Genomic DNA, 18,555 nt, shown 5'->3' with positions numbered 1-18,555 from the left:
CACGCGCACACGCGCGCGCCCCGGGCGCAGGCTCCCAACGCCCCCTCCCCGCGGGGATCCTTCAGGGCCTCCGGGAGAGACGGACAGAAGGACGGGAAAAGCACACGGAGGGAAACTTGTTCCTCCCAGTCTCCTGTCAGGCAGTTATTGGCGAGCCCGTGAGGCAGGGGGAGGGCGGAAGCGAGGGAAGGGCTCCAGGAGGGGCGGGGGAGGCGGGGGGGCGGAGGCGGGGGTGCAGTTGCTGAAACTCCTGTCTCCCGCTCATCTTTCCGTTGCTCGCTCCTCTCCTTCGCGCAGACACCCCGGACCTCCCCTGGGCGCCAGCTCCTCGGCTCCAACCGGTCCAGAAACAAGCTTTTTTTTTTCCTTTCTGGAAATTGGCTTTGGTGTGTTTCCCCACCTCCCTTCTCCTCCCCCGTCGGCCCCCCCCCTTTTTTTTTTGAGACATGGCCCGGGCAGTGGCTCCTGGAAGAGGAACAAGTGTGGGAAAAGAGAGAGGAAACCGGAGCTAAATGACAGGATGCAGGCGACTTGAGACACAAAAAGAGAAGCGTTTCTCTCGGATCCAGGCACTGCCTCGCTGCTCCCTTCTCTCCGAGCCGGGCCGAGGATTTCGCGGCTCGAGGCGGAGCTGCGGCCGGCGGAGCGTGTGCATCGGCCCCTGCGCTACTTGCCCGCGCGTCCTCTGCCCGGGTGCGCGCCCGGGCCCGGCGGAGGGAGCATGGAGCGGGGGCCGCCGCTGCTGAGCGCCGCGCTGGCCGTGGCCGTCGCCGTCGCCCTGGCCGGCGCTTTCCGCAACGGTAAGTGACGGGCGGAGGCGCGCGTGCGGGCGCCGCGCCCGGGCTCCCGGGCTCCCGGGCTCCCGGGCTCCCGGCGGGGCTGCGGGCTCCGGCCCCCGCGCTGCCCGCGGGCCGCCGCCGTCCGGGCCCGGGAAACCGTCGTCCGGGGAGAGGAACAGAGAGACCAGACCCGTCGGCGGGGCAGGCGGACGCCGAGGCCGCCGCCTCGCTCCTGGACTTGGTGGCCTGGTGACGGGGCTTCCCCTGCCTCGGCTCCAAGGCAGAGCTGCCTGCCTTCTCAGATCAGCACCACCAATTATCTCAATAATGTTTCCTCCCAAAGGCAATTAGATGAGACTCCCTCTCAAAAATTTGATGGCTGCGGAAAGTTAATGAACACTTTACCGGGAGAACTTCCTGGCTCTTTTGCAGCTCTTCGACACCGCTTCCTCTGCTGGGTGCTGCGGCCGACGGCGGGTTTTTGATTGTGGGAACTCCCTCCCTCGCCTTTGCAAATCGCCCCTAATCTGCCTGAAGTATGAATGAAAGTTACACACTGTCAATAAAGGAATCTGATATATACAGTGTAAGACACCGGGATTTCTGAAAATCCCTAACCTGGCAGCTTCCACTTAGCTTTTAAAACCACTCGAGGCTACCAGGTTATAAACAGTATCCCTTAACCTAAATAATGTATTTTAAAGCGTGATCTGCTTGTAGGCATGTTTAACTTACACTTTAAAGTGGGTGAAGGCAAGGGTAGGAAATTATCTTAACAGTAAGTCTTCAGCAATTATTAACTAATTATCAAATATTTACTTTTGTCTGGCTTAGATTTCAATCAAAGTAATTAGGAGAAAAGAACACCCACTACTTACTGTGGTATATTGTTTTAATAAGAGACCACAAGTGGAGGGGTTCATACCAAGAGGAATTTAAATCATGCCTTTATGATGGAAGTTAATCTCTATAATATGCTTTTTGGAGGTTTGGTGACTGAAGCAATAGATTTCCCCTAACAGCTACCAAGCAGTGTTCCAACAGATACGCTTAGGAGGCAGCGCGCGCGTGCACATACACATTCACACACACGCGCACACACACACACACACACAACTGTGAATGTGGACTTCAATTTATTAATGAACCTGAGTTGGTAGCATCTCGGTACGATCTGGCAAGGGATGAAATAACATTCTCCTCCAATTGAAAGAGGTCAAGTGGTTAGGCTTTAGAAGTTATAGTAACCCAGCCTCTGCCCTCTACAACTCCAGAGATTAAATCCGTAGTAGAGATGTACACAAGATAGATTTGAAACCTAATGCAAATAGCTTCCAGACTGTAGGTAGTGAACTTCACATACATATGTGTGTGTATATGAATGTATACAAACGTGCGTGAATATATATGAAATACATTTTTAAATTTTCTTAGCAGAAATCTGGAAAATGCTGAGAACCTGAGCCTCAGTCTGTGAGCTTGACTGGTTAAAACCATGTTGCTCTGCTTGCAGTGACCAGAGCCAGTAAATGCCTCTGTAACACAGCAGACCTCTTAAAGCCATGTCCACCTCCTTGCAGTACCAGTGTCTGCTAAATTAATTCATTAACCTTATTTAGGTCTAATGGTCCAGAGTCATTAGAAATTGCTCTTTCTTAATCAACTGTTAGAGAGATTTAACAGAGCCAGGGAGTCTAGCAGTCCACATTATCTTATTACACTGTCACTTTCTCAGAAGTCACAGATTAAAGAGCTCTGGTGTGGTACCAAGTCCACCTAAATGTCTTCTGAAGTGACTCTGTGGAGTGACTGGAAGCAGTGCTGTTTTATTTCACTCCTCTAACGGATGCCAGACACTGCCATGATGTTTGTATAGAGCTGGAGGAGACTTAATGAGATGGGGTCACTTTCCAAGTTTTCTGCACATTTAAAATAATGGAAGAGCCTCAGTGGAATCACGTAACAGAGTCCAGTATGATCGTTAGTTGAGATTCCAAACTCCAGTTGCAACATTTCTTCTTGGCAAAACCTTAAGCTTTTAAAAGCCCAGGCAAAGGAAACCAAGCATAAGGGTACCCCCAGTCTAGGAAACATGGTCAGAAACATCCAGCAATTGAGAAAAACAATATGATTTATATTGTCTTCTTTTTAATTTATGGGAAATGATTTCTGTAATGCATGTAGCTTTATGCATTTTTGATGTGCACTTCATCTTTCATTTCCATTTGACCTGGTTTTCCTGTAATAAAATTCTGTAGATTTATAAATTCATGCTGAGAGCAAAGAATGCCATTCTCTTTCCACAGGGAATCTATTAGATGCAATATTAAAATCTATATATACCATTACTGAAAATTTGTGATTGATAGGCTTATATATTTCACTGCTTTCATACCTATTCCTCTTACATAGTTCATGCACCAAATTTTTATTGCTTAAAATTAAGCATCAATAAATGTGGCAGCATTTCAGGCTGAGACTCTCCAGCATGAAATCCATAATAAAAAGTGACAATGAGAATCTACACTGAACAATAAAGCAGCCCAGTGACTGGTTTATTTGACTTTCAATGAACCACTTCACCTTTTGAGTTTTTTTAAATGAACGCTCAAAACTAGCTAGCTCACCTTTCCCAGAATGTGAGATGGTGGCTTACCGTATGTGATACCCAGACCTCAGTGTGGTGGGGTTTGGGTTTGTTTTGTTTTGTTTTTCCCAACATCTAGGTAATCAGAATTAATACTGTATGGCTTTTTTTTTTTTTTTTTTTTTCTGCCCGGTTGCTTTGATCTGGTCTCTGAGACTGAACAACTTTACTTGGAGCAGTAGAGCAGAATTATTTCTGCTTCACCAAATACACTTGGTTCTCTGTTGATCAAGATCTCCAGAGCAGAGATAACTCAAAATCACTTAGATTTATGGGCAGATAAAACAACAACACAAAAGGTTTGGCTCTAAGCCAATCCAAGTCTTGGATAACAATCCCTACTGATCAATGACATAGACCAGGCTTATCATCAAAAAGCCACACAAAGGGTCGAATAGCTCCTTTTAGTCACCTTCCACTCAGAACTTGCTACTTAATGCGATTACACTTCTTGGGGGATCATTATGTCTAGCAGAAGCTCCCTGGGGACCATGTTAACATCCATTGAGAGGATTTAATGTTTTTAACGCTAGAAGACCTTTTTCTTGGGAAGGAACTTTGTGAGGGATAAGGGTGGAGTCCTCTCAGATCTCAGTCTACTTTTCTTCTGGGCTAACCCTTCCTAGGATCAAAGAGTGTTTCTTGGAGTGTGTGTGTGTGTGGGGGGGGGGGGGGGGGCGGGTTGCCATCAACGCCCCCTGGAGGACCTGTGGGGACCTCTTGGGGTTCCTCCTAAAAAGTTCTGGAATAATAACCAGTAATTTATATATAAAGCTAGAAACTGAAGTGGTTGTCAGGGAAAGCTTTCCTGAAATGTTATTTTTATTACAGATAAGTGTGGCGATACGATAAAAATTGAAAGCCCTGGGTACCTCACGTCTCCTGGTTATCCTCATTCTTATCATCCAAGTGAAAAATGTGAATGGCTGATTCAGGCACCCGACCCATACCAGAGAATTATGATCAACTTCAACCCTCACTTTGATTTGGAGGACAGAGACTGCAAGTAAGTGAGAAAGTATTTGAACAGGGCACCACACCACCATCTAGTGGTCATGGATGTCTAAGGGGGGAAGTCTTGAGTGTACAGTATGAGGTATAAATAGATCCAGAAGGGATTCCAATCTAGGCCAGATCGTATGTCAATGGTATGGAAATTAAATTATGTTAAGTGATTTCTGAGTTCCCCAAACTAGGAATATTATGCTTAAATATATAATCTCTCATATTCTTCTTCCTGTTACCACTTTTGGTTTCAGAATCCTTTTGTTAAGAAATGTGTACATGTGCTTCATTTTTCTTTTTTTCCCTGAAAAGGGGAAGAACTAGAAGCCCACACTTTCACTTGAGTTTTTATTAAATATTATGGGTTACCAGCATGTATAGTATCAACAGATGGTGAGGTTGGATATTTTTTAACAAATCTGTGACGCATTTTGTGATTTAAGTACTGTATCTTACTGAGTTTGAAGTGACAAATGCAAATTGCCATTGAATAAAAATGAGGCATATAGCATAAGTTGGATGAGGGGCTTTGCAATAGATTAATGATTGCAAGTTTCTTACGGAAAATGCAAAAAATAATTGTTGATTCACAGTGTATACAATGGGACTCAAATATAAATTGGCATTTCATCCATCTGCTTTAGTCTTGCTAACTCCTTCTATTGTTAAGTAACTAAGCATCAATTTATGCCAGATTTCATTATTATGAAAACATTCTAACTATAGAGACAGTCTAAATTATGTTTCCTCACTTTATATAAAATAACTAGTTGTGTAGGTTTTGCTTTGCACGGTGTGGAAAATGTGTTTCAACTTTGCAGGTTTGCAGTCCACTCAGGTCCAGGTTTGCTCTTCTCTCTGGACACCCAGCACCGCCTGTCTCTGTCTTGTCCACATTACCCCATTCTGCCAGCCTGCACATGATATATTCTCCAGACACTTGAACCTGAATATCTATCTTTAATGAAGTTTGGACATAGAAATAGTTTTAGCAAAGGAAAACAATCTACTCAAATCTCAATTCACAAGTGTTTCTCAGGGACTGATATGTTTTCCCAAATTTTAAAATGGGTCAGTTTAATATAATTATAGGCTACAATTTCGATTGGACATAGACATTATTGTGCAGGCATATTCATGATTAAAAAGGTCCTATTTGCAAACACATAGCCTTTATAGGGAAGAACAGAATAATATGAAAATATTCCCACCTGTAGGAGGTCCTTAACAAAATGTTAAGTTGGTGAGATAAAACTAGTTTCATGGGAAGGAAATGAGGTCATCTGATTAATTCAACATTCTGGTGCCTAGAGAATTAGCATACATTCATTGATCAATTTCCAAATGATCAGCATACACTACAGTGTAATAAAATTATGCCGATTCCAATTTAATCCTTGTTCAGTGCTTCAGGGCATTTTATTGACTTCTTAATCTTGTATGAAAGTTACCATGAATAGTGTTCCAGTGACTGCTAGGAAACAGGGACTTTTGTTGTTGTTTTTGCCGATATTCTGTTATGGTGGCTTTACAATGTCAATCACCTAGACAACCTAGAGATTTGTTTATTTTATTTTATTTTATTTTGCTTTTTGACAATACTTAAACTGCTCTGAGATGTTTTTAAGAAACCCAACATTAAACATACTCAAGTAATAATATTATTCACCAAAATAAGGTGCCATTACATTTCAGTAAACTCATGTATGCTAAATCCTGATCTGAGTGTCATGACCATGTCTGTGTATAATATAATAGCTTTAAAAAAATCACAATAATCAGTAGTCACTGGCAGTGGTGTGCTGGTCAATGTTGAATGACTGGATCTTAGAAGGAGATGGGTCAAGTCCTCATTCCTAATCTTTACCCATTTCTGTAGTGTAAATGTTCCCACCATGACCAGTTTCAAAATATCCATGTGATGTCACTGTACACAGATTTGTGTACTTGTGTACTCCTCAAGAAACATGTGTGATGGGTTCTTGTGAGCTGGTGCAAGCCAGCTCCAGCACATAACCAGAGTAGAAGTGTATGAATGGGAAGCCAGTCCAGGGAATTAATGTGTGTTAAGTGCTTAGAACGGTGTCTGGCACACGGGAAGTCTTCAATAACTATTTGTGTATCGTGATATGAGGTAGAGTATAGTGGCATTGGACATTTCTCAGTTTTCCTTTTTTTTTTTTAACATTTTGAGGTCTTTTTTTTTTTTTTTTAAACTTCATTTATTTGAGAGAGAGAGCAAGCAAGCGTTCATGGGTGAGGGGGCAGGGCAGGGTGGGGACAGAGGTGGAGAGAGAGCATCCCAAGCTGACTCCAGGTGGAGTGTGAGGTGGGGCCCAATCCCAGGATCCTGTGATCATGACCCAGACAGAAATCTCCAGTCCAGTGCTTAACTGGCTGAGCCACCCAGGTACCTTGCAGTTTTCCTTTTTAGAAATGACAAGACAAAGGGTAATTCTTATTTATAGGAAGAGACCATTTTAGTGATATCAGCATGGTTTTCAAGAAACTGACATGGTTCAGAGGATTGTTTCTGTCATTCTGCTGGTGAGACTTTTTTAAGGTGACAGAGTGAAGTGGTTTCTTAACTGTAGTAACTGACACTTTGTTCTCTGTAAAGGTGCCATCTCCTGGCCAGCCTTAAAAGGCTGATAGATTTAACCTGATGAAGTCAATGGAGATTAGGGCATAGAAAATATCTTCCTGCCCTGTTTGGAAGTGTTGCCACCTGATTGTTTTTTATCAGTGAAAACTCCAAAAATGATAGAGGAAGAGCAACCGGAGACATTGCTTTCCCAGTCTTTCCAGCCTTGGCCTGGTCACTGTTGAAGGTTGCAGTTGACATTCTACAAATGTGGCATAATTCCTACAATCTTTTGTGAAGGCTGCAAGAAGAATCCACAGCTTTAATTTAAAATTAAAATTTCCTACAAAAAATAGAAAATACTGATAACCCTTGGAAGAACAAATTCATAGACTTCAGAATTTTACACTGAATGTGCAAAAGCATAGTTTTATGTTTTTAGATTTTTCTTTTATTTTAGTGGGTTTGTTTTTTTTGGGGGGGTGCCTTTTTAAAAAAATTATATTGGGCTACTTTCAAAAAAGGAATTTGAGCTAATGCAAAATTAGATACAGTGTACCACATTCAACTAGCTCACAAGCTTTTAGTTATCATTCCTGTTGAGATCAAGCTGATTGTCTTATTTGAGATATTTAATATCTCTCCTGGTTTCAGCTACATTATACGTCTAATAGCAATAAAAAGTGCTTGCTTTACCCTTGTCATTAGGTTATTAGTAAAATAAAATAGAGTAGTAGATATGAAAGCCCTTTGAAAAGTTGAAAGCTTCCCTCAAAAGAAGTTATCATCATTATTATGATATCTCTAACAACTTGGTGGTGGTTAGAACATTCAGAAATATGAAATAAATTTATGCCAAACTAAAAATATAGATCCAATAATGGGATGATTCACATAAAATATACCTAGCAATTTCTCTTGAAACTGTCTAGTATTTGTACAGTCAACTTCCACCATGTCAAAGCTTAAGAAATCGATTCCTTAGTACATTTGCTTGAGAAACATCCTTAAGGGACACCTGGGTGGCTCAGCGGTTGAGTGTCTGCCTTTAGCCCAGGACGTGATCCTGGAGTCCCAAGATTGCGTTCCACATCGGGCTTCCTACATGAAGCCTGCTTCTCCCTCTGCCATGTCTCTGCCTCTCTGTGTGTGTGTCTCTCATGAATAAATAAATAAAATCTTAAAAAAAAAAAGAAAGAAACATCCTTAAAACCCCAGTAAACAAATGTTTTTGTACGGTGTAGGAATGGATAAGTAATTAAATAGACGAATTCTGGTAGGAAAAATATTTTTATTTAAATTCATATTGTTTATTTATAATTAAAAACTATTTCATAGTTTTAACAATACAATAAAATGTACACAGTTACAACCTTTCATGTGAAGAGCACCAAGGACTCAGTATAAGCTATGAACCTAACATTACAAAAAGTTTTTAGAGTGAATATCAAGGGGCATTATTTCCTTAGGGAAAATGAATTTTCAGGTTGTGCCTGATAATTTAAAAAATACAGCAATCTATGTTTCAGGGCCTATTATGAGTCCGGTTTCTTGACAAATAGACACCAAAAACATAGTATTATAACTCCCTGAATTCTTTTATTGAACAAAGCATGATATCAATCAATCAATCAAGCAGTAGAAGATCTATCTGTGGGCTAACATTGTGTGAGGATGTGTAGAAATATCGTCTGGTTTTATTGTTATGTTGATAAAAGGTGGCTGGAGAATGTTCTGAAGGAGGAAAAAGATGTGGAGAGAATGCACCAGCAAAATCCTCCAGGCTTGTGAAGTGTCAAAGCACAGTTACAAGCAGAAAAGAAAGAAAAAAAGCAACCTTTTGAGTGTTTTTCAGAAAGCAATGTTCATTGTGCACTGTAAATGGTTTTCTGCATTTACATTGAACTGGTTAGATCTTACTCAACGATAGTTTCTTTGGTGGTAAAGCAGACATCTTGAATCTCATAAAACTTTATATCTGCATAATAAACAAGAATGTCATTGATACAGTAGTTAGAATTTATGGAACTTTTCCCATTTCCCAGCAATGCAAACTATCAGCATGATAATTTATAATGGGTTGTGACAAATACTGCTGAGCAAAGAGGTGTGTGATTACATTCAGATCAGATGTCCTCATCTGGGGAGCAATAAAAATCTCACAGACATTGGGTTAAAAACATTAAGAAAATGAATGGTGGAGCTCCAGAAAGAGTCTAAAAAGGTGGTAGTACTGGAGGGAGAAAGCTCAGTAGTGGTCTTCTTGCTTACCCGTTCCTGACAATTCAGTGCCTGAATTGTCAATGCTGTTTTGTAGGATTTCACCAAGACTCAGGCTAATGTGGCTCAGATGCTTTTCTATGACTTAGATGTGTAATCCCTTCTTAGTGTAACCAAAAATAGGTATTTTTTTTCCTCATCGAATGCAATCAAAGGGAGATTTCACTTTTGTAACTTCATATGAAGTTTAATTGCAAGGAAATTTTAACCAAAAAGAGATGATATTCAAGTTTTGGAGTTTTGTTGGAATAAATCACAAAGTTTTAGAATTTTGTTGGAATAAATCGCACATCGTTTCTTAAATGCTACCTTTAAAATTACCGAAGTTATTACAAATTTGAAACACTGGTCATTTCATTTATTTTCATAGAGTATAAACTCACTGAACGAAAACTAATCTTCCATTAGTTTCCCAGATCTGATCATTTCCACAGATTTAATGATGCAGTGGTCACTTGGTCATTTATTAGCAACTTGGGGAATGTAATTTCCGTTTTTGGTTTCCCTGAGTACTATTTTTCGTTTCGAACCTTTCTCTTTTTACTTTGCTCAGCATGGGTTTTTTTCATCCATTCTGATTTGTTTTAAATGCTGCGTTAAAATATTATTTACCTTGATTGGTGAATATTTGGCTTTTTGTATCTGAGGCAAGTGCCTTTCTCTAGTCCCAGTCTTATATGTTCGAGTATCTCTTAGACCAAAACAAAGTCTTTGTTTTATGGAAAACAATGAGGATTTGAAGCCAAAATATTTCTCCATTTTCTGTATTAAATATAGAAGTATGTGTACTGTTAATTAAAGCACAATATGCATGTAGAAAAAAACACACAGTGTAAAGTTGGATAAAATTTTGCAAGGTGAGCACAACCACATAACCAACCAATCCAGAGTAAACGTTTCCAGCTTCCTACGAAGAATCCCCTCTGCCTATGTCTCTGCCTCTCTCTCTCTGTCTCTCATAAATAAATAGAATCTTAAAAAAAAAAAAAGGAATCCCGCTTATGTTCAGGTAGCCTTTGGCTTCAAGGATGACTACTGTTCTAACTTGTATGATTCCATTCTTATAAATTTCAAAATGAAACTATAGTCTTAGAAATCTGTAGGCACAATCCTTTGAATGTGGTAAAACTCTTTGGAATAGAGATAGAACAATGCATACTGTTCCCTTTCTTAAAAACAAAAAACAAAAAACAGAAGAACAGTCATACTGAAGTGTATTCTAATGTTTTTCCTTGATTTCTGTAGAAATATCTTGTGTTTTTTACATATACTATGGGTATGTTAAAATATGCACAAAATTTTCAACTAGAGCTTGCTTTCAATGTAAGGCAAATACAGAAAAATCTTCCCTTACTTTATTTTTTAGTTTTTCATTGTTGGTTTTCATCTCAAGTAACTTCCCAACACAAGCAGTGTGAGAAGCATCACCACCAGGCTCAATTCAATTAAAAAACTTTTGAGTGGATAAGAATAAACCCTTCTTAGAACAACTGCTGGCCAATGTTGTTGTTACCACCTGCAGCATCCTTGGTTACTACTCAGGCAGATAATTATCTACTTTCTTCCTTTCATTTTTTTCCCTATTAGCACTGATTTAATTTGAACAAAACTCCATGTGTTTAATAAAATTAATGTTCTTTATTATTTTTTACTGTAAGCAATCACATTTGCTCATAATGAATTTTCAGTATTACAAGGTTGTTATGTGTTAGGCTTTTCTGTAATTTGAAAGAAGCAACCTTTATGAGAAGCTAAAAGAGAAGGTTAGTTGAAATCTTATCAAATTGAATCAACATGTGCGTGGCATTTCCAAGCAGATTTCACTTGGGGAGCAGACACTTAAAAATTGATCCAAGTGAGACATATGCCTTCAGCCGGCATGCATATTCTCAGCTCCTTTTTTTTTCCAGCATAAAACTTGATACTTGCGTGCATGCTGACATACTCCGGCAGAAGCACACACACACAAACACATATGTGCATGTGTGTGTGTGCTTGTAAAGGAGGCTACAAAATAAACTTAACTAATTGCCGTTGTAGTATTCATCAAGGCTGATCATTAAGCCCGAAGAAGAACAAGGGACAAGATTAGTGTTCAGATCAGGTTCCAAATGCCTCCTAATTGGGTGTTTGTAATCAATCCTGATTGTCGGAGTCAGTGACTTGGCAAACCGTAGCACCTCAAAAAAAGATCTTTCCTGCTCTTCTGTAGTTGATGGAACTGCATCTAGTATCTAGGTCAGTTGGGATGGCATGAGGTCAGGAGAACTCTCAGATTGGCTCTGAAGCATGCCAAACACATTATGCTGGCTTATGGCTCAAATCACTTAGTCTTTGCAGTTAGCTTAGCAATTGAACCTCATTCGGAACTCTACCGAGTTCTGCAGAAGGGTGGAGAGGAAGAGTAATCTTTTGGCTTCTTTCCACTCAATTGCTTTGTAACTTGATTTTTCTCCTGATCAAGCCTAGGTCTGTATTGTACATATCTTATATCTTATTCAGTCACCATGTTGTGTTCTCCTTTAATCTGAGTAGCCAATAGAATGTTTAGGAAGGAATGGTCATGGCTGGTTCTTCCTGTTGGGTCCTCACTCTGTGCCCACCATGGCACTCCCTAAGCACTCTGTGCACACGAGCTCACTCAATTTCCCTGTCATCCCCATTTTACAGATGGCAGGACCAAGGTTTAGAAAAGTTAGATTAACTGAGCCTAAACTCTCAGCTGCTATACCAAATATCTTTCCACCTCTGTGACTACGGGGCTTGGGATATGCTCTTTTGAAGGAGGAAGTTCTTATGAAGTGTTGCCAGCTCATCTGGGATCCAAACAGCTGTTTTTTTTCTATGAAATACCTCACAAAACTTTAAATATAAACCAACTCCTTTTGAGGAAGGACTTAATTTTTAAACTCTCGGTTCAGATTTGGTAAGAACTGCTAAAAAACGTGCACAGAAACTTCCAACCAATTGGTGAGTTTCCACTCAGCAAAAACTTGCGTGAACTTGGGGATGAAATCCTGGTGGAAAATATCTAAATTCCAGTCACTAAATTTCAGTCCCTTCTGTTGATGGAGTTTGAAAGCACAAAGCACATACAAACACAATATTTACTTAAAGCCTGATAACCAGGCATCACAAAGGTTCGATTTACACAATTGGTTCAAGGGATGCATGAGATCCCAGCTGTGTGCAGTGCTTCCTTACAGATCCAGAAATCAGAAAGCTGCCTTGTCTTCCAAGCATTGTCCATTTACTTAATCTCAGGCAAATGTCTGCAAAGTTTTGCTCCCCCGAATCTCCCCTATTTGTAAAATTTTGATACTAATATTTGCCCTGACGACTCTGTAAGGGTTAAAAAGGGAGAATGTTTGCTCAGGCACTGAATTCCTGTGAGAAACAGAGTGTTTTTTGAGAAGAAACAGATGCTCCAGAGTATTTTGTTTTTATCTGGTCAGATACTTGTATAATCAGCCGGCCAGGTTGGAGGTGATGGCTTGTTGCTTCTGTGAGTGACTGGCATGTCATGGAGAGAGCAGCAGTCCCAGGCTGAAAGAGGATGCTAAATGTCTCCTTATTTAAGTTCTTAAATTTCTTTAGAACAGCCAGAGGTGGCAAAGGCCAGTCAATATATTCACGAGTACAACTTCTTGCCCGACTCTCCAACAAACAGATGTTATGAGCAGGGAAGATATTGTGTAAAATATAAGCAATCGCTGAAACGGTGAGGAAAAAAAATAAAACGTGGTCAAAACCTTAGTCCTCAAGAGATAGTTTTTTAAAAATTAAAAGTACTACATTCCCAAACCTAAAGAAATGTGTTCGATGTGAAGAAAATAAAGGACACAAAGCCCCACAAGCTTGGAGCTTGACTTTCTCTTCTTTGGGGTGGTATTGGTTTAGATGGAGCAACACCTGGCAAATAGATTGCTCTTTGACCTTTTATCTTGGTTCAGACCTGCTGTCTGTTCTTGAATAACTTGGGAAAGTAAGCATTTATTTGTAACGCAGTTGGTCACAAAAAGAAAAGATTAAAATATATGAAAATAATTTCTGGATCAATCCTCTGTTGGAAAAAATGGCAGCCAGTAGAAGTGACAAATCTTCATGAACTCAACAGTGAGACTGTACTGTGCATGCAGCCCTCTCCTACCCCCCACCTGCCCAGCCTCTTCCTTCTAACTGTACAGGTAAGGGTTAGTCTCTCCCCATTCGGTGGTCAACTCTGTGAAGGGCGACACCTTGTCTAACTTATATCTTTGCTCTCTACAGCCCCCACAATGCTTGGCACATAGCAGGCACTAATTCATGGAACTCCACAGCTGACAGGTATATCGAAATTGAAACAGAGGGGAAGAAAACAGTGTTGCCTTGAGTAGAGTCTCTGGTTCACGTTCATGGAAGGCGGTCTGGAGGAGAGAATAGCAAACTTCAGTGAAGGGAAAGCACAAGAGGCGATTGTGATGACTACTCAAGGGTGTGATGTGTTGGTCTGAGCGCCAGTCTTTCGAAAACACTGGACAGTGAGCACTTCCTGGACACAGAGGAGGTGGCCGCGGTTTCGCGTTCTCGGAATCTGTCTAGGTTGCATCCTCCTCCATCCCCACCCACCTGGTCAGAGGCGTCGGACCTGGAGCTTTGGAGCTGGGGTTCACAGGCACACAGTCTGGGGAGTGACAGAGTGGGAGGGACAGGCTCCCCCACCCGCATAGCCTGCTGTTCTTCCACTGTGTGTGTTTCTTAGCAGGTGAGCCCTGGCTCTGCTGGAGCCAGAATGTCACCAATATTGCCCTGGCAGCTTCTTCCCTTCTACAAGGAGTAGGGTACAATTTTTCTTCAAAAGTTATTGACCCTGGGCCGAGGGAAGAGTGGGGTTTTAGCACTGATTGGATTTTCCTTTTTTTAAGATTTTATTTGAGAGAGAGTGAAAGAGAGTACACGTGGAAGGGAGAGGCAGAGGCAGAGGGAGAAGCAGGCTTCCCGCAAAACAGGGAGCCCATGTGGGACTCAATCCCAGGACCCTGGGATCAAGACCAGAGCTGAAGGTAGACACTTCACCACTGAGCCACCCAAGCATCCCCTTTCCTGTTTTTTGTTTTTTTTTTTTAAAGGAAAACATTTTACATTTTCCTTATCCTTTATGCCACTGCTGATTTCTTTGTCCCTGAGTAATTGTTAGGTGATTCTGGTTCAGTCCTTCAAGACACATCCTCCTCCTTCAGCTGTTCTAGCCTCATACCTGGTGTGTGTGTTAGTTCATTAATGCAAGTTGGGGATTTCTGACTGTCAGGGGAACGATGTTAGCAGCTCCCCCCGTGAAAAGTGCTCTGGTGAGGATCAGGGGTGTGGATTATAATCACACGGCCGCCCTTCACTCCCATCTCCAAGGCAGGAGTCAGGGCCGGCTCCCAGTCTGCGGATGGCTTGGCTATGGCGCTGTGCGGCCGTGGCTTTGACCGTGTCCACCAGAGCAGCCTCTGCCAGACCCCCACAGCCCAGACACAGTCTCGATTCATTTTTTTCCTTCTCTTTCTGCAGAAAAAAAAAGGGCTTTCCTTCCTCTATCTCAGTGACACAGTGTGGATGACATAATGAAGGTGGAAGTATCTTATGAATACAAGAGAAATACATTAAATAAAGCCCAGGTATTACTATAACAGGAAGTGCATCCGTGAGTTTTGTTCCTTAAAATAAGTTCAGACTGTAAACAATAACGTCTGCATCCTCAGGAGGAGGCACTTATAAATATTTCAAAAGCACTGCACATGTCCACAGTAGAGATCATATCTCATGCTCAGCATGTATTTGGCAAACAAGAGTTTCTGAATGTTCATATAATAAGTTGCCTTGATAAGTGAGTTATAATTGCAGTTTTCTAAAACTCTGGGTGGGTGGAGTTTCTGGAAAAATCCCACAGAAGATGCTATCTCAATGTCACAAATTTGACAATAGCATTAATGGCTTTAAGAAATCATAATTTTCTTAAGAGTGCCTGAGGGCTTATAAATATATTCAGCACATGCAGATGGTAAACCAGTCCATACTTCATGTAAGGCAGGAGCCAGGGTCATGGTGGCTATCACAGGATACCGGTTCTTTTCAGTCAGTTAACCAAAACTCTGCCGTTACATTCATGTGCGAGAGAGAGGAAGTTAGGTGGTTTTTGTGTTGTAAATTCATAGAGAAAAGCAACTAGGAAGATACATGTTTTTATTTTTTTTTTTTTTTAATTTTTTTTTTTTTTAATTTTTATTTATTTATGATAGTCACACAGAGAGAGAGAGAGAGGCAGAGACACAGGCAGAGGGAGAAGCAGGCTCCATGCACTGGGAGCCTGACGTGGGATTCGATCCCGGGTCTCCAGGATCGCGCCCTGGGCCAAAGGCAGGCGCTAAACCACTGCGCCACCCAGGGATCCCAAGATACATGTTTTTAATTTGATGGTCCATCCCCTTCCATCCGTGTCTCTCCCCTTCTGGTGGCCCCAGGTCCTTTAACTTTGCCATCTTTCCCCCATTTCTGGTTCTGACAGATTTCCCGCTAGTGGGGAGGGTCTCAGTGCCTGTGATGAAAAGCCACTTCATCCAGCAGAAGGGGTTTGCTTTCCTTCTTGTGGGATCATTGTGGGCCTCCTAGGGTCAAATAGATTTTGTAGAACTTTCCTATTCATAAGTAAAAGAAGTCCTCCCGGGAACTTATTACCCTTCCAACAAATATTTCATCTCTCTCTGTCTTCCCTGTTACTGCCACAGGTGCTGAAAGGAGTGTCTACACTCTATTTGCTCTGCCTTCTCACTTAACTCTTTTCAGCATCATTCCTGTCCCTTCTAGTTGACTGAAACTGCTTCCTTAAATGTTCCATTCCAATTACTGGTTTAATGCCCAGACCATTGGCTTTACCTTGACCCTGATTTTCTTCACCCTTTGTACAACCTTAAACGTGATTGACTACTCACTACACATTGGAGCTTTCTTCTTCTCTGCACCATCTTGGATTCCTCCCTACCTCTTTTTTTGGACTTCCTCTCTTTCCTCTAACAATAAAAGACAGACATTGGCCAAGGTTTTGCCTATGCTCTGAATGTCTTCTCCCTGAATTGCCTTATTGATCTTAGCCAAGCGGCTCAGATAATACCCACATTTCTGTCCAGCCCTACATTTGACCTAAGCACTGGACTCAGACTTCCAAATCCCTTCAGGACAATGGTGACTGCCTGAGTGGTAGACTCTTGCCACAGATGAAAAATCCAGTGTTGCACAACCCCAGCCTTTTCTTTCTCTTATTGCTTCCTTCCTTCCTGTGTATCCAAACCTGACACACTGGAATGTCTCCCACTTCCTGCACCCCCGGGTGCAGTTTAAAAACCTCTAAGTTACAAGTACTACAATACCCTTCATGTCTATCTTTTCTCTTCCATTTCTACTGCTAGCACTCAACTCCTAACACTTTTTAACCCATTCTCGGTGCTATTGCATTAGCCTCATCAAGGAACTTTTCTCTGTTCCTCCTCTTTGCTTAGAAACCTTGAGCTTCCCATTCCCTACCCTGCTTCTGTTTCTCAGTTTTCCACAATGTGACTTCCTTCTGGCCCTCTAGTCTATCTCCTCTGGTTCTCCTATGTATTCTTTAAAAAAAAATATATTTCTTTATTCATGTCTCTCTTCACAGAGAGAGTCAGAGACACAGGCAGAGGGAGAAGCAGGTTCCTTGTGAAGAGCCCAATGCAGGACTCAATCTTAGGACCCCGGGATCACGCCCTGAGCCAAAGGCACACATTCAACCACTGAGCCACCTGGGTGCCCCTCTTCTATGTATTCTTGCCAAAATATTTTGTGGTTCCTTAGACTCAGGCCTGCTTTCTCACCCCAAGCCTATTCATAGGATGTTTTCTTTACAAATGTGGGAAGGGTAAACACCCTTCACATACCTTGTGTCCTTGTCAAAATGTTACATACCATCCTAGTTCCATCTGAAATGCTTCCTTCATAAAGAGATTTCTGGTAACCAATGACCAATTAAATGTGGTCTCTCTTTCCCTGTCCTCCAACACCCCCACCCCAAGAAGTGTGTTTCTATAGCATTTGTGTTCTTTAAAATATTCGGTACTATCATAATGTCATAATCTGATATTTCTGTGACTCTTGACTCAACTAGTTCATAAGATGCTCAAGAACAAGAAGGATATTGTTTTCCACCACTTGCAGAGCCCAGCATAGTGTTTTGCCTATAGTAAGTGCTTAATTAACATTTCTGAATTGAATTGGCTAACTGACATCCCACCAAGTCTTCTCCAGTGTGTTCACCTAGCACGGAAGAGCCATGTCGGCTTCTTAGGAAAAGCTCTCAATCAGACTACTAGATGCACACTAACACTTCTCATTTACATGGTAAGCCCATCATTTTCCTGGGTAGTGGAATCAATCTTACATTTTTCCTCTAAAAATCTCAATTTAAAAAAAAAAAAAGTAGATTTCTACATGTGAAGAGCATTAGCTAAATTTCAACGAATATGCAGAGATAGTGCTTGATTGAAAGCTTTCTCTGTCTCACACTCATCTCCATAATCTGTTTTGGAGTTAGAGACCTAACATGTTCTAACAATATGGGTCTGTGTCCTGATGGCTGAGTTCTGACATCCTCACAACTCTCGGGACTTTGTGACACTACTCTGGAAACTTTGTCCATTGTATATTTATATCTGGGCTCATGGCCAAACCACCTTTATGTAAATTTAGCACAAATACTTTAGAGCCTCTTCCATTCCAGCTGGCAACCCCAATACGTGCACATGTTAACTTTGCAGGGGGCTTGCTGGGGAAGTTGTCTAAAGTGAGGTGCTCCATGAGAGAAGTCAACACAGGATGCATCCTGTGCAGAATGGTGTAAATATGTTAACCCATATTGCCAGATAAATGCCAAGGCCAAGTCTTGGTGCAACTACGTGAAGATACTACTCTGGGAGGTGCTCAACTGAGCTAGCCCTGAGACTCCTGCTGTGAGGGCAATTTCTAAAATGGACATGAAGGGGTTCTAGTTGTTCTTCTGGCTCACACCATACCAGCGTTTCCTACGTGTTTCTTAAAGCTGTGTGTCGAGATGGGCCAGTGTCAACCCAAGAGGAAGAGACAAAGATATGGCAGGGGCATGGCTACACCTAAAATAGTGAAGCACCCTGGTCACCACATCTCATTTTTGTATTTCTCACTACCTTATAGTGAGTTCTGGGATACTTCCAAATGTTTCTGTTCTCGGTCTAATCTAG

The 18,555-nt window shown here is 41.5% G+C and overlaps 1 protein-coding gene across 4 annotated transcripts in view; it reads left to right on the top strand.

Moving 5' to 3' along the window:
- Positions 1-220: 220 nt before the first annotated feature.
- NRP1 (neuropilin 1) overlaps positions 221-18,555 on the top strand; it is a 137,397-nt gene continuing 119,062 nt past the window's right edge. For 2 of the 4 annotated variants that reach the window (XM_077896552.1, XM_077896549.1), the window contains exons 1-2: positions 222-800; positions 4,258-4,432. In XM_077896552.1, the coding sequence (XP_077752678.1) occupies positions 722-800; positions 4,258-4,432 (254 nt within the window). In that variant the 5' untranslated portion in view covers positions 222-721. Of the gene's footprint in view, positions 801-4,257; positions 4,433-18,555 lie in introns of all 4 variants that reach the window. The other 2 variants (XM_077896551.1, XM_077896550.1) reach the window with 2 other exon arrangements.

This window comes from Canis aureus, chromosome 5 (assembly GCF_053574225.1).
Source record: "Canis aureus isolate CA01 chromosome 5, VMU_Caureus_v.1.0, whole genome shotgun sequence".
NCBI classification, from domain to species: domain Eukaryota; kingdom Metazoa; phylum Chordata; class Mammalia; order Carnivora; family Canidae; genus Canis; species Canis aureus.
Note: the sequence above shows the minus strand (reverse complement) of the source record. Positions and strands in the feature narration are given on the sequence as shown.